Raw genomic sequence first — 18,550 nt, forward strand, 5'->3', positions numbered from 1 at the left:
CCAGTGATCTAAGAAGCTATAACACTGGTTGACTGTCCATGGGATGGGAACAAACAGAAGTTTATTGTTGATGGAAATGTAATTTCCTCCTGCCACATGCTCCAATTTCCTACACTACTAGAGAAATGACATCACTTATTTTCTGATAAATGGTTTCTTTAACTTAGTTAGGTAAATCACTGTTGTATTAGTAGTTATTGTTCTAATTCAGGTGCATCACTTTTCTACATAGTCACCCTTGATTGCAATGCAATTTTCCCAACATCATACCAACGTTTTAATGCCCAATTACCACTCCTCCCGTCTTCACTGTTTCCAACAAAAATATAAAAGTGTGGAAACTTTTTGAACACCCCTCGTGTATAGCCTTTAATGCTGATGTAACCTCATAAAACAAGCTATAGTGCATAGTAAGGATGCACATTATCAGAATAAGAAGATTCATTATTCTTGGATTCAGGTACATATACATGAATACATTCCAAAGCTGGTTGTGGTTCTCTTGTTTTGGAAGAAAATGTCTAAGAGCTGGATGGTAGTTAGATGTTAATATGACATCATTCTGATTTTAAAACATTGTGACTGATGTTTTCGTCAAAATACATTGATAACTGCTATTTTTATTTCTAATTTAAATACTGTTTGCAAAAAGAGTCAAATTAACAATTGTAGCAGTAGAGGCTTTTATCGACCTCTTTCACCCTCAGGTACCACGCCAAACACCAGGTAAAAGTACAAGACTCTTTATTTTTATGATAATTATGTGCACAAAGCACCCTCCACTCCACACTACTCATACAATAACCAATATTCTCAATACAATAATCACTCCTCCTCTCCCAGACACTTTGCCACCCTACCTCCCAGCTCAGCTCAGTGTCTGGGCTTTCCCAGAGTCCTTTTATACCCCCTGACCCGGAGGTGTTCCTGCCCAACAGTCCACAAGTCCTTATTACTTCTGGGTCAGGGTAAAAGTCCTTTTCTTCAACCTGGAAGTACATCATTTCTCCTGTTCATGTGACCAGGACGTACTTCCAGGTTATAGGGCACATAAGAGTCCATGAGCCTCCCTACAGCGACTCCTGGTGGTGTCCCAAGGTATCCGGCAGGGCTGTGTATAAAAACTACAACGTCCATGAGGCCCTGCTGGAATTCGGGGCACGTCCATGCTGTCGGGAGAGCTCCTCCTGGTGGCCTGGGGGTGAGGGCCGGAAAGTCTCGCCAGCCATCCATCACACAATCCATTACTTCTAGATGTTCATTTTGGAGTCTCAGCTTCTATATCCAAACTGAAACATTCTGAAGAGTTTTGGTTATTCAATTGTTACATTAAAGAATGTTGCACTTGTTGTTCAGCTTAATCTATTTTCTTTTGTTCTTCCGTAGATCTTTAGAACTGAAAATATCTTGCTTTGCAGCTTAATTAATGCTTAACACTCTCATATACTATTTGACACTAAGAAAAACACTGTTCGTGGTACAAAGTGAATACCCACTTGGTAATTAGAAGTCTGTCTCGAAATGCAATTCTGAACTTGCAGATACTGTAACAACATCTCTACTGCGGAGAAGTGTCAAGAATCAATAAATTGTGCTGTACCATATGTGATTTGACAAAGAAAATCTAGAGAGGTGCAAGGTAGTGAAATTTGTGTCCCATGCTACACTTGTTTATTTAACTACACCAATTAGAAAAATTACACATTCAGAGGTTACCTGTAGACAGTTTAGCTTCATATTTACTTAGATTGCTGAGAAAATTACAGGACACATGAAAAATGTTGTATTTATATTTATATAAATATAAAGTAATGTGGTGAGTGGCTGGGGGTAGGGTGACTGCCCTGGTGGCTTTGCGGACCACAGGAACAGAGCTTAGAAACTTAACCCTATAGGGGACCGTGGTCACCGCCAGGGGGCGCCCCAATGCCTGAGGAGCCCTGGCCCTCAGCACTTCCGCCACACCCGGAAATGCTGGGGGGAAGAAGACCAGGGACAACCAGAGTGCTTCCGGGTGTGCAGCCGGTACTTCATCCACACTGGGGAGTGCCGGCGGAAGCTAATCGGGAGGTACCTGGAGCACGTCCGGGTGTGTATGAAATGGGCCACCTCCCTCCATTCAATGACTGGAGTCGGGAGTGTAGAAGACGAAGTCTTGGTAGAAAGGAGTGGAGGCAGCCTGAAGAAAGAGAGGCATTGTGAAGGGCCCGGACTTTGGGGTAATTGGTGCTGTGGCACTGGGGTTTGTGTGTGTTTCACCTTTGTAAATATTGTAAATAAACGTGTTGTGGTGCTTAAACGATTTCTACCTGTCTGTGTCCGGGCTGTGTTCCAGTATATATATATATATATATATATATATATATATATATATATATATATATATATATATATATATATATATATATATATATATATATTGTCACACACGTGCGACTAGGGTTGAGCTGAGTGGACCAAGTGGAGGTGATTACAGGCCGGGCCAGGGGGTGGCGGGGTGCTCTAAACCTGTTTCTCTTATTTCTGCAGACCAGATATGGGAAAACCTGCCTGATCTGATGTCACTTCCAGTCCCAGTACCCAGACTGACATCACTTCCAGTTTACAGACTATAAAATCTCTGTCTTGACAAACTAATTCAGTTCATTCTGCGAACTCAAACTAGTAACATCATTGTGTTCAATCTAAGTCTTTTGCAGCCAGGAACAATATATGGGTGGCTGCCCCAAACCTTTTTCGTTGTGTTGAGACTCATTCCTTCACAATAAATATATACACACATGAGGGAGGTTCAAAAGGTTTCCGCACTTTTATATTTTGAACGGTGAAGGTGGGAGGAAGAGTAATTGTGAATAAAAAAGTTGGTATGACACTGGGAAAATTGCCTATGACTATGAACGTCCCTCGTATAGTATATATCCATCTATCCATTCTCCAACCCGCTGAATCTGAACACAGGGTCACTGGGTCTGCTGGAGCTAATCCCAGCTAACATAGGGCACAAGGCAGGAACCAATCCTGGGCAGGGTGCCAACCCACCGCAAGACGCACACAAACACACCCACACACCAAGCATACACTAGGGCCAAGTTAGAATTGCCAATCCACCCAACCAGCATGTCTTTGGACTGTGGGAGGAAACCGGAGCACCCGGAGGAAACCCACACAGACACAGGGAGAACATGCAAACTCCACGCAGGGAGGACCCGGGAAGCGAACTCAGGTCCCCAGGTCTCCCAACTGCCAGGCAGAATCACTACCCACTGCGCCACCATGCCACCCTATAGTATATATATATATATAATATATATATATATATATAGTAATAAACAGACAACACGATCAAAAAGGTTTGGGGTTTTCCGGCCCTGTATACTGTACAGATTTTGTAAAATACTTTTTTAAGGTCAGTGATATTTGCATCAGCATACAACAGACAGCGTGCATATGACGAGGAGGAACATTTATGGGATGGGACCAGAAATAGATGCGTAGAATGCTGGGAAGGAACCGAGGTGCTGTATGGTAATCATGACGTCATTTAAGGTGGACCAAGGAAAAATGCGGAAGTGGTAGCGCGTAGAAAGGGAATTTCATGTAGACTACGGCGGTGTTGTTTCTGTCTTTCTGCGAAATCAAAAGAAAGAGAGGTTAGAAACCCGCCTTTGTCCCCTGGCGCGATATTTTATGCTGCTCATTGGGTCTTTACATGGTACCCTATGCGCACATGCGTGACATGACCCCCCCCCCTCAGCCCAGACCCATCGGGTCGGGCGGCCCAAACCGAGAGTTCGTAAACCCGACAGAGAGCATCAGCGTTTGGCCTGTAGATTACCCCGGCGATAAGTGACGGAAAACTTGTAAGGCTGAAGATCCAAGAACCACCTGGTAACCCGTGGGTTCGACTCCTTGTGAACAGCCATCCACTGGAGGGTGGCATGATCTGTCACCAGAATAAACTCACGGCCCAACAGGTAGTACCTCAGATGTGTTACCACCCACTTGATAGCCTAAGCTTCCCGTTCCACCGCTGCATACCTTGTCTCCCGATCCAACAGTTTCCGGCTTAGGTATTGTTCGACACTGTCAATGCTTTGGCTCAGCACGGCGCCTAGACCTGTGTCCGAAGCATCTGTCTAGAGGATAAAAGGGAGAGAAAAGTCAGGGGTTCTCAATATTGGTGCCATTGTCAGGGCCATCTTTAGGTCACTGGATGCTTGTTCTGCTGATTCATCCCATACCACGTATAATGGATCCCTCTTCTTTGTTAAACTTGTCAAGGGTGCGGCTCTCTTGGAGAAATGAGGTACAAACCGGCGGTAGTAACTTGATAACCCCAAGAAAGCTTGCACCAGTCTCTTGGTACTCGGACGGAGCCATTCAAGGATGTGTTTAATTTTTGAGCATTGTGGTCTCACCATTCCTCCCCCCACCAGGTAGCCTAAATATATGGTCTCGTTAAAGCCAAAAAAAATATTTTGGCGGATTAATGCGGAGACCGTCCTTCGCTAGCGTTAGGAAGATGGCGTAAACCCGCAATATATGCTCCTCCCAGGTGCCAGAATAGATGACCACGTCATCCAGGTAGGCGGCACAATAGGACTGATGGGGCTTTAGTACACTATCTACCAGACGTTGGAAGGTTGCTGGTGCCCCATGCAGCCCAAATGGGAGGACCTTATATTGCCAATGCCCACTAGGGGTGCTGAAGGCTGTTTTCTTTTTGGCAGATGCCATTAAGGGAATCTGCCAGTTCGTCATGTCAAGGGTATTCAGGTAATGAGCCGTACCCAAGAGCTCGATGAGCTCGTCCACCCGGGGCATAGGGTTGGCATCAAACTTGAAGACCTGATTAAGACGTCTAAAGTCGTTACAGAACCTCCACAAGCCATCAGGCTTAGAAACAAGGATGATTGGACTGGACCAGGGGCTGTGACTTTCTTCTATGATGTCCATATCCATCATCCGCTGAATTACCAGCTCCACCTCTGCTCGTTTTGCTTCCGGGAGGTGATAGGGCAGTTCCCGAACCACCAACCCCGGGTCGGTAACAACATCGTGTTAAATCAGCGAGGTGTGACTGGGGGTGCCGGGGGGGTTATTGTCTGACCGACCTGGATCCTCATTTGACTGAACTTCCGGGTCAAGGTCCGTTACTAAAAAGTCTTCCCCCTGGTCCCCTTCGTCATCAATAGTCGCCGAGCTGCACGGCATGGGAACCGCGGGAATAGTGCCTTGTCCGTCCATAATCAGATCCAATTTGGCAAGAGGAGTCGGTACTTTTCTTACCACTTTTATTTTCAGACCAGTCTTGTCCTAAAATAACGGGATAGGGCGCTTCGGGCAACACCGCAACCAGTAACCGTCTCGGCTTGCCATTCCATGTTACATAACAGTTAGCGGACCTATATGACTTGGTCTTTCCATGTACACAAGTTACATTCACACGCTGGTTTACCCACTGTCGTGGTAGTACAAAACGGTGAGCAACAATGGTTATGTTACTCCTGGAATCGAACAAAGCCACCACTGAATGCCCATTAACCAATACCACTCCCATATTTGGTACCGCCAGGGAATTAGACAGAGCACAATACCTCTCTCCTTTGGCCCAGCTGCAGTCCATCATTTCCATGTTCTGGGGACAGGCACTTAGAATGTGTCTGACCACCCCGCACTTGAAACAGCGGGGCAGCGTCGGGGTTTTCTCCTTAGGTTTAACCGGAGCTTCCGCAGAGCGACGTGAGGGCTCCAGAGTAGTGACGCACCTCTGTGGGGTCCCGTGAGTGGACCTCTCCGACCCCCTGTCTTGGTTCACTGCCAGTTGGCGCTCTAAGACTTCCAGAAGGCTTTTCATGTCCTTAAAAGGTTGTCGTCGGACCTGCTGAGCAAGATAATCTGGCATTGCATTTACCAGCCCCTCGCAGGACATCTGCTCCACAACCTGCTGAGCCTGGTTTATATCTGGTCTTAGCCAGCGGCCCATTTTGCTCCAGAACTCGAAGGCCTGAGCCCTAGCAGGGAGCTCGGGGTTAAATCACCATTGTCTCCATTCGCTCGCCTGCTGGTCCGACGTGATGCCGTAGTGGCTTAATATTTCTGCCCTCAAGAGGTCATAATCGGTGGCTTCCTCGACCGGGTGGTCGTGATAAGCCCTCTGCGCAATACCCTTCAGGTATGGTGCCAGTATGGATGCCCACTCTGCCCGCGCCCACTGATTCCGGGTACATTCCTCTCGAAAATCGAGAGGTAGGACTCTTCTGATAGGGGCACGATCGGAGGAGGGGGAGGGCGCACGGGCTCCGGTTTTACCGCTTCTGCTGCGGGAAGTCTTGTCTTGGTCTCCGCCAACTCTCGTTGTGTGGCTGCCTGCTCCCGCTGAAGCGCCTGGATTTGGACTGCCATACTCGTCAATACCGTGTTCAAGTCTTGTCCTTCAGTCATCTTCCCGGACAATGTATCCTGCCGACTACACCACTGTAATACACAGACAACACGATCAAAAAGGTTTGGGGTTTTCCGGCCCTGTATACTGTACAGATTTTATAAAATACTTTTTAAAGATCAGTGATATTTGCATCAGCATACAACAGACAGCGTGCATATGACGAGGGGGAACATTTATGGGATTTGACCGGAAATAGATGCGTAGAATGCTGGGAAGGAACCGAGGTGCTGTATGGTAATAATGACGTCACATAAGGTGGACCAGAGGAAAATGCAGAAGTGCTAGCGCGTAGTGAGGGAATTCCGTGTAGACTACGGCTGTGTTGTTTCTGTCTTTCTGCGAAAACAAAAGAAAGAGAGTTAGTACCCCGCCTTTGTCCCCTGGTGCGATATTTTACGCTGCTCATTGGGTCTTTTATGCAGTTCCCTATGTGCGCGTGCGTGACTATATATATATATATATATATATATATATATATATATATATATATACAGTATATATATATATATATATATATATATATATACAGTATATATATATATACGTATATTGTGAGCTGCGAAGCTAATCGTACCCCCAAAAGGTACAGACGCCCCTGGGAAAACCCCTAGGAAACATAGACAGACTACCTTCACATTTCTCCTTTCCCTTCTAGCTGGCTCTGTTGCGTAATGTGCCTCTCGCGCGGTGCTCCGCCTTCTCAAAAAGCCTGCACGGGCTTCTTTCAGTTTGTTAAACTGATGGCTTGCTTCTACTTATATCTCTCTCAGACATTCTCTCCTCCTCGGGAAACTGTCATCTCTGACTTATCATGGAGGAGCATGTTTAAACGTTTGAAAAGAGACAAATGTTTGTTTGCAGTGTTTTGAATAAAGTTCCTTTCCTTTCTACAACCTCCTGTGTCTCTGTGCAAATCTGTGACCCAAGCGTGACAAGTGGTACCAGGAGTGGTTGCACAGATGGATGCACAGTTGGAAGCCGAATACCTTTTTCAAATCGCCCAGAATGTTCCCCTCCCATACGATCCAGAAGATGATTTAGATTCCGAGCTGCGAAGCTAATCGTACCCCCAAAAGATACAGACGCCCCTGGGAAAACCCCTAGGAAACATAGACAGACTACCTTCACATTTATATATATATATATATATATATATATATATATATATATATATATATATATATATATATTGTAAAAACTTGAGGTCTCCGTGACCCCTTGAACCCTTGGATCAGACGTCAGACACCAGATAAAAGTCCAATTATTATTTATTATATAATAATAATGTGCACCAAGCACCCTCCACTCCACAATACTCATATAATTAATCAATACACAATACAATAATCCTCCACACTCCCAGACACTTCGCCACCCTTCCTCCCAGCTCAGCTCCATGTACTGGGCTTCCCAGAGTCCTTTTATACACCCTGACCCGGAGGTGTTCCCATTCAACAGTCCACAGTTCCTTTTCCCTACTGGGTCAGGGTAAACAGTCCTTTTCTTCAACCCGGGAGCACATCGTTTCTTCCTGTCACGTGACCGTGACGTACTCCCGGGTTATAGGGCACATGCGAGCCTACGAGCCCCCCTACAGTGACGCCTGGTGGCCCCCAAGGTATCCAGCAGGGCTGTGTATAAAAACTACATAGTCCATGAGGCCCTGCTGGAACTCGGGGCATGTCCACGCTGCTGGGAGAGCTCCTCCTGGCGGCCTGGGGGTGAGGGCCGGAGAAAGAAGCCGGCAATCAACCACAATATATATATATATATATATATATATATATATATATATATATATATATATATATATATATATAAATATTATATATACATATATATAAATATTATATATATATATCAATGCATATAAAATTAATCTTGATGAAACAAAACAGTCAAGTCAAAAAGGTTTTGCCACCAGTTCACGGTACATTTTAATCATTTCTTTGTAACATTATGTTATTCATCTTTTCTATTTTCCCTAAATGCCAATTTCCATTACACTTCTCACATCTTCATTTTTATTAAATTTATGTTTTTATCTCACTGACTGGTGTTCTCTAACCCTTTACCATGTCCATAAAATGGGTACATGGATTTGTAGTATATAACAAATGATTCAAGTTTATTACAAGACAAAATTAGATTTTTGTATTTTTCTTAACCTGCTCTTCAATGTTGGTTTTGATTTCAGCTTTATTTTCTTTAACTTCTTTAACTTGGATCACTGATTTAATTGGTTATACAATATGAGCTGTATCTTCCAGGAAAAATAAATAAATAAATGCAGTAGAGCTTCCAGATGCTGTAGGTGAATTTCCCCTTAGGATTAATAAAATATCTATCTATCTATCTATCTATCTATCTATCTATCTATCTATCTATCTATCTATCTATCTATCTATCTATCTATCTATCTATCTATCTATCTATCTATCTATCTATCTATCTATCTATCTAGGTCAGTCCCATTGTAGACTTGAAACTAACATCTGGCCATAAAAAGCTGTCAATTGAAGGCATCACAGCTTTAGATTGGTTTATCTCATTACACAATTTAACATTTTACATTAATAATACAGTTGCATAATTAATAGTGTAACACTAGTGTAATGACATAATAGTTATTACATCAATTTTTGAGTGGTTAGCAATGAAGAGATGCATGATACCATTATCCTGCTGTTTTGAGCAATATTGACAGTGATGTAAAACTTTTTCAAAGAATTATAAGGACAAGTTAATAATGTATTTTTTCATGAGTAGAAAGGGGTCAGGAAAAAATAAGTCTCCAAACTTAAAACCATGCAATTAAAATTACAATTTTCAAGTGTACTATAGCTGTTCTTGTGCCAAATGTGTTTTTGCTTTTTCTCTCCAAGATTGAAAAACAACTTACTTATGAAAACCTTACGAAGTGGACCAGTAAGGAGAATTTACATTACACCAAAATGAATTTGTATCTGCCAAGATTCAAGATGGAGGGAACTTACAATCTTAAAAAATATCTGTCAAGTATGGGTATGACGGATGTCTTTCACACCAGTAAATGTGACCTGAGTGGAATATCCAGCTCTCAAGGTTTATACGTGTCAGAGGTGATTCACAAAGCTTTTGTGGATGTGAATGAAGAAGGCACTGTTGCAGCCGCAGCTACTGGTCTAATAGCAAAAGTCTTGTGTTATGTTTTCCCACAAGTGTTTAAAGCTGATCACCCATTCATATTCTTTATTAGGCACAATAAGTCTAATTCCATTCTTTTCTCTGGCAGAGTTTGCTCTCCCTGAACGACTATGTCCACCTTTCTCTAAATGTCTACATTTTTTATCAGTGCTGCAATTCTGGCATAATTAATATTCCACTTTTTAAAGTGCCAGAAACATAATTTATAGTTATACAGGGTTTTATATATAATATTTTCTATTTGCCTAATCTTGTTGAGTCTGTCTGTGTATAACGCATGCTGAAAAAAAACTGATGGACTTTTGGAAATTCCAAATGTGCCTTTTGGTAAATTCTGCTAAAATTCATTCCTATAGCTGTATAATGATAAATGCATATTATGAAAAGAAGGTAACAAAACAAAGACAGAAGTGAAATTATTGACTAATTATTGTACTGCATTTTACATAAAACGAAGATATATAAACATTTCTAAATTTTTAACTAAAGCTGTCCAACTTATTGCAAATATGTTTTCTTGCATTAAAACAATGGAATTCTTCTATTGCATATAAATTCTTGTCTATGTAGTTTTACAGACTTTAAGCCATTTGTCATCATTAGTATGTACTAACTAGTGGACATGTTTGTACTGATGAAAAATAAAATCAGTTACATTATGGTGGAAATGATTTCTATTTTTTATGTTTATGATGTTCTAAGCTTCTGATACTTTGTTGCTCAAATCCCCCACCGCACATTTTTTATATCATAACTATTATGTTTATGTTATGTTTAAAATTATGCCTTTCAAGACTGTTTTTGTGAAAGGTCATGTCAGCCAAACTAAGGTAATCCACAACTGTAAATGACATGAAATACATAAATAGTCAATTGCAAAGGGTAAAAGATCATACTAAAGAAACCTTCTTGTCTCCTTTTGTGCTTGTTTTTATTATCTTTACAAAGCAGCACATATACAGTTACTGTATACACAATATACACATTGAACAACATGTAGAACATTTGTTATTATAACTGTCTGGTAACTTTACAATCTGTATATAGAAACTGTTTTTGAGATTACATTTGTACATTTGAATGGTTCTATTCCATTTGTCAGAAATAAGGATTGAGAAAAGCAAACGTCCAAACTTTCCGATGTCTTTAATATACAGTATCCAATTTCCCTTTCTGAGGCAGTGTGTGTTATGTGTGTCCTGAACAATAATAATCTGTACCATCTGAAATCCTTAGCACTTTACAATCTTAAGCTGTGCACATGCCATAAGCCAGAGTGTTGTGGAGCCACTAAGGGTGGACTAAGGGTGGACTCAACTGCACATTCATAAAAGTTAGTGAGAACACATGGAGAAATGCAAGTTTTATCGGACGTCTAAGGAAGTAAAGGTGTTGGCGAGCCTTCTTAACAATAGCTATACTGTGGTGTCATTTTATACCAGCTATATACTCAGTTTTGATAAAGAGGATACATTCATCCTTCCCTGTGAACCAAATATTGTTCTGAACAGGGTTTTGCGATTTCTGCTTACTATTTTTGCACTTTCGTAGATTTACTAAATTTTAATGCACCCCTTCATATATTATATCTTTATGGCAGTCACGTCTCAATCTTGTTCTTTGTTTTTCTTGAAGGCACTGCTAATTTTTTGTAGATTTACATGGCCATTTGACATGTTCTCTATGACAATAATGTTTATTGCTAGACTTGTTACCAGACATCTCCATAATGCATGACAACATGCACTCCTTATTCGACATTGTGACATGGTGTGTAACTTATCTGTGTATTCAAAAAATAAAACAAATGCAAGTACCATAACTGGGTCAATGGAAACTGCAAACACTTTTTCATTTTTATTTTCACATCCAGGATACTAAAATTTTCTAATACGTATTTTAGTAGAAAGGCACTGTTATCATCTAAAATATATTTTTAAAGCACAGCCTTATAAAAGTAAATTCAACTGATGGTACTTTGACTGATGCACTTTTAATTCATTACCAACCAATACCAAGGATATGAAACATTTCAGCTGATAGATTTGATTAGAACATTGTAATATTCTAGAAAAAGAGCTGCACACTTTAGAAGCCACAATGGTAAATGATTATTTGCTGTGATCTATATATTGTCGTAGGTTTAACACCAGAAAAAGGGAGAATAGAAGTCTGAGATACCCTGTTTGACTTTAGCAGTAGCCATGAGGATGTTTTAAGCAAGGGGGACATCCATTGCCAGACTGGACAAAGTGTAAAAAACCAATGGTATATCTCAGTACCCAGCACAAAACTCCAACTTCACCTTATAATGTCTTTTTTGTTACACAGGAAGTATTTGATTTGGGGAAGCATTGCACTAACAAAACAGAGGTGGAGAACTATATTCATTTTAATAATAGCCAATCTAGATATGAAAGATAAGATGACATAGATGACCATGAAGTCAGAGACTTTGTCACATTATAGAGTGTTCATAATTAAGATTAACGGTGTCTTGTAGTAAAGGGAAGTTGTATAAAGGGCATGTATGGGAGAAAGGAATAGTCTTTACTAACCAAAGTTAGAAATAAAACAGTTGATTTTGTTACCTGAAAGAAAGTAGCAGAATGTAAATAGTTTTGGAATGTGTGGGAGATCACTAGGGGCATCATCCAGGAAGAGTAGAATATCATCTGCATATAAAGATATTTTATAGTGAGAGCCATACAACAAAATTGGGGTGATTAACTAAGGCTATTAATTAGGGTGCAAAGGAAAGATTGAAGAGCAAGAGGAAAAGGGGGTCATCCCTGCCTGGCACCTTTAAGATTTGGAAGGGGCAAGAGATATTTAAATTTGTAAGAACCACATCCATGAGTGACGAATATAAAGTCTTAATTGTACAAGTGAAACTTGTAACAAACCCCATTAAGTGAATTACCTGCTGCAGAAATCCCAATTTCACCAGGTCGAAGGCCTTTTCTGCATCAAGAGTCAAAAGTGGGCCAGATGAGATAAAAAAAGGAGTAGCACCAACTATATAGATAGATAGATAGATAGATAGATAGATAGATAGATAGATAGATAGATAGATAGATAGATAGATAGATAGATAGATAGATGTTATCAGCAGCTTGGCAAGCTCTAATAAAAATACATGACAAAAGAGAGATTGAGAAGCTATGCCAAACAGAAGTACAACAGACCATAAGTTTGTCATTATAAAAGTAGAAGTTAAATAAATTGGAGAAAATATTCATGACAGTGTGACCCAGCAAAGTCACTGAAATTTCAGCCACCATGGTGTTATAATTTATTGTAAAGTCACTAAAAGCATGCCCAGCTTGCTCTCAGAAATTATGAAAATGAATGTGGCCCAATATAACTCATTTGTCCCTTTTGCAATTCCAAAATATAGAAAATGTACTTTATCCAATAACAGATCGATCTTAATGACTGAAGTTAATAAACAATAAACACGTTGTATAATATGAATAAGCAGCAGACTGCAAGCAAATATGTAGTCAGTCTCGCAGTAAGGAGACCTGGGTTCGCTTCCCGGGTCCTCCTTGCGTGGAGTTTGCATGTTTTCCCGTGTCTGTGTGGAATTTCTCCAGGTGCTCAGGTTTCCTCCCACAGTCCAGAGACATGCAGGTTATGTGCATTGGCGATCCCAAGTTGTCCCTAGTGTGTGCTTGTTATGTGGGCGTGTGTGTGTGTGCCCTGAGGTAGGCTGCCACCCTGCCCGGGGTTTGTTCTGCCTTGCGCCCTGTGTTGTCTGGGATTGGCTCCAGCAGACTGCCGTGACCCTGTGTTAGGATATAGCAGGTTGGACAATGACTGACTGTGTCGAATCCATCTGTTTCATTTGCACAATTTGTTAAACGTTACTCATAGAACAAAAGTTCTTAAAAGTGAACTACAAGTAAGGAACAATAAACCATTGTGTATACAGTTTAAAACGTACTAGAGTATGGAATTACAGGAGAAAACTGGAGCAGAAGTTGCAGAATAACAGCATGAAGGAAGTGTGGGATGGGATGAAGATCATCACAGGCTGCAGCTCGAAGCGGGGTGCCACCATCGAGAGAGATGTGGAGAGAGCAAACCAGATGAACAACTTCTTTAACAGGTTTGACCACCCTAACCCACTCTCACTCTCACCTCAGAGTACTGCACCCTCCACCCATCCTTCTGCTGATACCAGCAAAGGACAGAGTTTCCCCCAACCCACAATTACAGCAGCCCAAGTAAGCAGAGAGCTGAGGAGACTTTGTGCCAGCAAAGGAGCGGGTCCAGATGGAATATCGCCACGACTGCTGAAAGCCTGTGCGTTGGAGCTGGGGAGTCCTCTATTGCGCATCTTCAACCTGAGCCTGGAACAGGGGAGAGTCCCGAGGCTTTGGAAAACATCTTGCATCACCCCAGTCCCAAAGGTATCACGTCCTAGTGAGCTGAATGACTTCAGGCCTGTCGCTCTGACATCGCATGTGATGAAAACCATGGAGCGGCTGCTGCTTCACCACCTAAGGCAACAGGTCTGCCACGCCCTTGACCCTCTGCAGTTCGCATTCCAGGAGAAGGTGGGAGCGGAGGATGCCACCATCTACATGCTACACCGATCCCTCTCTCACTTGGACAGAGGCAGTGGTGCTGTAAGAATTATGTTTATGGACTTCTCTAGTGCATTCAACACCATCCAACCTCTACGTTACCATTATCAAAGTTATTGTATGTCTGTATACCTGCATTGTTATCACTCTTTAATTTAATATTTTCTTTATCAGTATGCTACTGCTGGAGTATGTGAATTTCCCCTAGGGATTAATTAAGTATCTATCTATCTATCTATCTATCTATCTATCTATCTATCTATCTATCTATCTATCTATCTATCTATCTATCTATCTATCTATCTATCTATCTATCTATCTATATCTAATGATTACCCACTGTCACCCGTTCCTTTTCGACTGATCCGCCCTGTGCTCTCTCCTGTTGTCTCTCACGCCCGAGTACGCTGGCCACGCCCGGCTGTATGGCACAAAGCCACCGGTGACTGACGTCTTACCATGGCAGTGCCAAGCGCACGGATGTTGCCAGAAACTTTTCTGAGATGTTTCTTTCGGAACATTAGTTTTCATGGGCGATTCTAAAACGTGATTTAGATAGGAGAAATACGTCGGAAGGGGAGAGTATAAGCCTACAAGGCACATCAATGTAGCAGACAGGGATGTTGCTGTGCAAAGTTATTAAAGTAAGGTAACACAAGAATGTGGGGGATGAAGCAGTAAACTTTCTACAGTTAAAAAACGTAATTGCTGCGTAGTACAAGAGCCTGAACGCCGTATTAATTTACGATACGGAGGCTATACCTGATTTGCTGTTCATATTTAAAGACTGCGTTGAAAAGAGCAGCCCTCAAGCAAAGCAATGTGGGATGAGTACTCTGAATTTGGGAATTCTAAGGAACTAATTAGGCTTGTTTTTTTACCTCTTCCTCTGAAACTATTATTCTCATTAAAGTATGACTTCATGTTTTAAGAACTTTATGTTAATGTCCGTTACTCTAGGTAAAGTATTTCACAATGCATGAACAATGTAGGTTCCCAGAATTTTAAAATATTGTTAAGTTTGCATTGCGTGTTACCACAGTACTATATAAAATAATTTTATGCCTGAGATCCCTGTGGGGTTGCTGATTTATAGCACGTCCTCGCTAAGGAAATGCTTATAGATTTATACTGTATGTATAACACAACGTATTCTCAAAGCAGCTTAATCCATGTCAGAATCACAAAGCTGCTGGTGCCTGCCCTGGCAATACAGAGCACACTCATGCACACATCAACATTCTCGTTGAGCCATTTTACAATCGCCAGTTATTCTGTTTTAAGGTCTTCGCCTTAAGTCAGTTCTTCTCAGTTCAGTGGTAATTTTCAATGATTAGGTTTATGACTTTAGGTCAAGGAGACTTTATTGAACGCCGGAGACTTTATTGAATGGGGCCGCCGGCGATTCGCCACGTCTATAAAGACAGCGGCACAAAGACAGCTCCGTATCTGCTCTGCCGCGTCTGGTAAACAGTAAACCAATGGCAAAGCATCGGTTGTCATCTGCAGGATAAGAGTTGCCTCGCACAGTGTTTAATATTTAACACATGACTTTGATCTGCTCTTTCTCACACTATCCTCTTCTCCAGACCGCGTCTGCCGAGTCTTCTCAGAATCGGAATCAGAGTCAGAATATCTTAATTTTCATTGTAACAAATACAACGAAATTAGATGCAGCCCCTGTGGTGTCAGTATATATATATTGTGAAATGATCGTGGAGACTTCAATGAACTTCAATTACCTTTTAATAGCAGACTGCAACACATTACAACACATGCACTTGACTGTGAACCAAAAGCAGGTAACAACATGTTCTTCCCTTTTTATACTTGCCCCACCTTCAGTCCATCCTTTAATTCCTTTCCTCGAAGTTGCTGTAAAACACTTGGTGAATACATTGTGTTCCTTTTAATTACTATATATGACATCTTCCCCTTTTTTCTTTTCTTAACACCTTAACACTAGTGAACAGTTAATAGTGTATATCTATAGCTTATCCTAAGTGTACTACTGTATTACTTTTTCCACATTCAAAATCAACCATTTACAACAAAGTGAATACCTGTTTCTCCCATCACTCCACCCCATGAAAAAAAAATTACACATCAGCCTATAAGTCGAGTCTGTTGACTGGTTTGCCCACACGTCCTGATCTGGACACGATTTGTCAAGAAAGAGGAGTTACGGGTGAATCTTCACTCTGACTGACACAAACTGACTCTGACCCCGTGGTTTCATGTTGGTGGGCGTCATACTCTGTACTGACATTCGTCTCTTTTAGTACTGGTTCAGGTTGGAGATGACGGCGGTTCCGATAGTTGTGCTCCTTGCTGTGTATTAATGACAAAAGATATTGGAGTGATGCTTTCACACAGAAAGGACTGCTGGTGTAGACCACGACTTTTCATTATCCAACTTGGAGAGTACAACATCACCTGGTTGCAGGGCAGGTAAGGGTTTTGCGCTATGGCGGCGGTTGTAATAATACACTTGTTTCACCTTTTCCTTCCTGTCCTTGTCTCTCACAGCTGTCATATCTGGCCATTTTGGTGTTTAAGTTTTCTTCTAGCATGGGCAAGGTGGTTATTTTCCTTCCCATTAACAGTTCGGCTGGGCTAAATCCTGTGGTTGAGCATGGAGTGGACCGATAGCTCATCAGAGCTACTACAGGATCTTGTTGTTTCAGAATTTTCTTTGCTATTTGTACAGCTCTTTCCACATGTCAGTTTCCTTGTGGATGATGCTGGCTGGACGTATAGTGTCTAAAATCAAACATTTTGGCAAATTCTTGAAATTCCATGCTGAAATACTGTGGTCCATTATTGCTTACCACATCATCAGGAATCCTGAATCTGGCAAAAACTGCTTTCAGTTTCTGGATGACATGCACACTTGTCGTTGAAGGCAAGTGTAGTATTTCCAAAAATCTGAAGTAGTAATCTGAAATTATCAAATAGTTGTAGCGTTCGTGCTCACATAGGTCCATAGCAACTCTTTTCCAAGGTCACTCTAAAAGTGGTATGGAAATGAGAGGTTCTGTTTTCTGAGTTCTTCTCAATTCTCGGCACACTTGACATAATGTCACAAGTTTATTAATTTTTTTAGATAGTCCATGCCACCATACTAATGATTGTGCTCTGACCCTACATTTTCTCAGGCCCTGGTGCACTTCATGAATTTTCTGGAAAATTTCAGCTCTCATAATCCTCTGCACCACAATCCTGCTCCCTCATAGGACAAGTCCATCATATTCCAACAGTTATGATTTCACCAGAACGTATGGTTTCGCTTCCATTGGTTTTTTAATCATATGTTCAGGCCATCCTCTACTAATAAGTTTCACAACAAACTGCAGTTCAGCATCAGCTGCTGTTGCTTTTCTGATTTCGTCCAGTTTACTGTATTTAGAGATGCAGGAAATCCTTCCATGACACTCGCAACATAGCATGCCACATCGCTGTGCGTATCCGCCTTGTTGCACACTTTAGCGAGAGGACTGTGTGATAAAGCATCTGCAATGTTTAAAGTTTTACCAAGTGTGTATTCAACTACTGGGTTAAATCTCATAAGTCTCATGAAAAGATGTTGACAGCATAGTGGTACACAGTCAAGACTGCGTTTGTTAATGAGCGGCACTAGCAGCTTATGGTCAGTTATAAGCTTGAACTGACTCAGTCCGTTAAGATATCTGTCAAACTTCTCACACACCCACACTCCTGCTAAAGCCTCCTTTTCAATCTGAGCATAGCGTGTTTCAGCCCCAATAAGGTGTCTTGAGCAATGTGCCACAGGTCTCCGTTGTTGCTCATGAAACTGAAGTAACACGCCCCCCAATCCATAGCTGCTAGCGTCAGCAGACACGACTGTAGGCTTATTCACATTGTAAAATGTAAGCACTGGTGCGGTAGTCAGGAGCTGCGTTATCTGTTCAAAAGATGTTTGTTGTGAGTGATTCCAAACCCAGCTGTTTTTCTCTTTCAGAAGTTCATACATGGGCTGCCCCACTGTCGAAAGGTTGGAAATGAATCTCCTGAGATAGTTCACCATACCCAGAATTCTTCTCAACTCCTGTACATCTCTTGCTGGTGGTAATTGTAGTATAGCTTCCACTTTGTCGGGATCTGGCCTGATCCCCCATTGGTCAATGATATGTTCCAGAAACCTCAACCGGCTCTGCTTAATTGTACATTTTTCTCGGTTCAGTTTCAGCCCCACCATTTTTATGCACTCCATTACCTTGACTAAATGACTGTCGTGTTCCTCCTCTGTGGACCCATAAATGAGAATATCGTCCATGAAATCTTCAATGCTTTCCAATCC

At 41.6% G+C, this 18,550-nt stretch overlaps 1 protein-coding gene across 3 annotated transcripts in view; it reads left to right on the forward strand.

Moving 5' to 3' along the window:
* LOC114653612 (leukocyte elastase inhibitor A-like) overlaps window positions 1-10,302 on the forward strand; it is a 76,217-nt gene extending 65,915 nt beyond the window's left edge. For all 3 annotated transcript variants that reach the window (XM_051928854.1, XM_028804023.2, XM_028804021.2), the window contains exon 7: window positions 9,334-10,302. In XM_051928854.1, coding sequence (XP_051784814.1) covers window positions 9,334-9,738 — 405 coding nt within the window. In that variant the 3' untranslated portion in view covers window positions 9,739-10,302. The remainder of the gene's footprint in view (window positions 1-9,333) is intronic.
* Window positions 10,303-18,550: the final 8,248 nt, after the last annotated feature.

This window comes from Erpetoichthys calabaricus, chromosome 6 (genome assembly GCF_900747795.2).
Source record: "Erpetoichthys calabaricus chromosome 6, fErpCal1.3, whole genome shotgun sequence".
Lineage (NCBI taxonomy): Eukaryota > Metazoa > Chordata > Cladistia > Polypteriformes > Polypteridae > Erpetoichthys > Erpetoichthys calabaricus.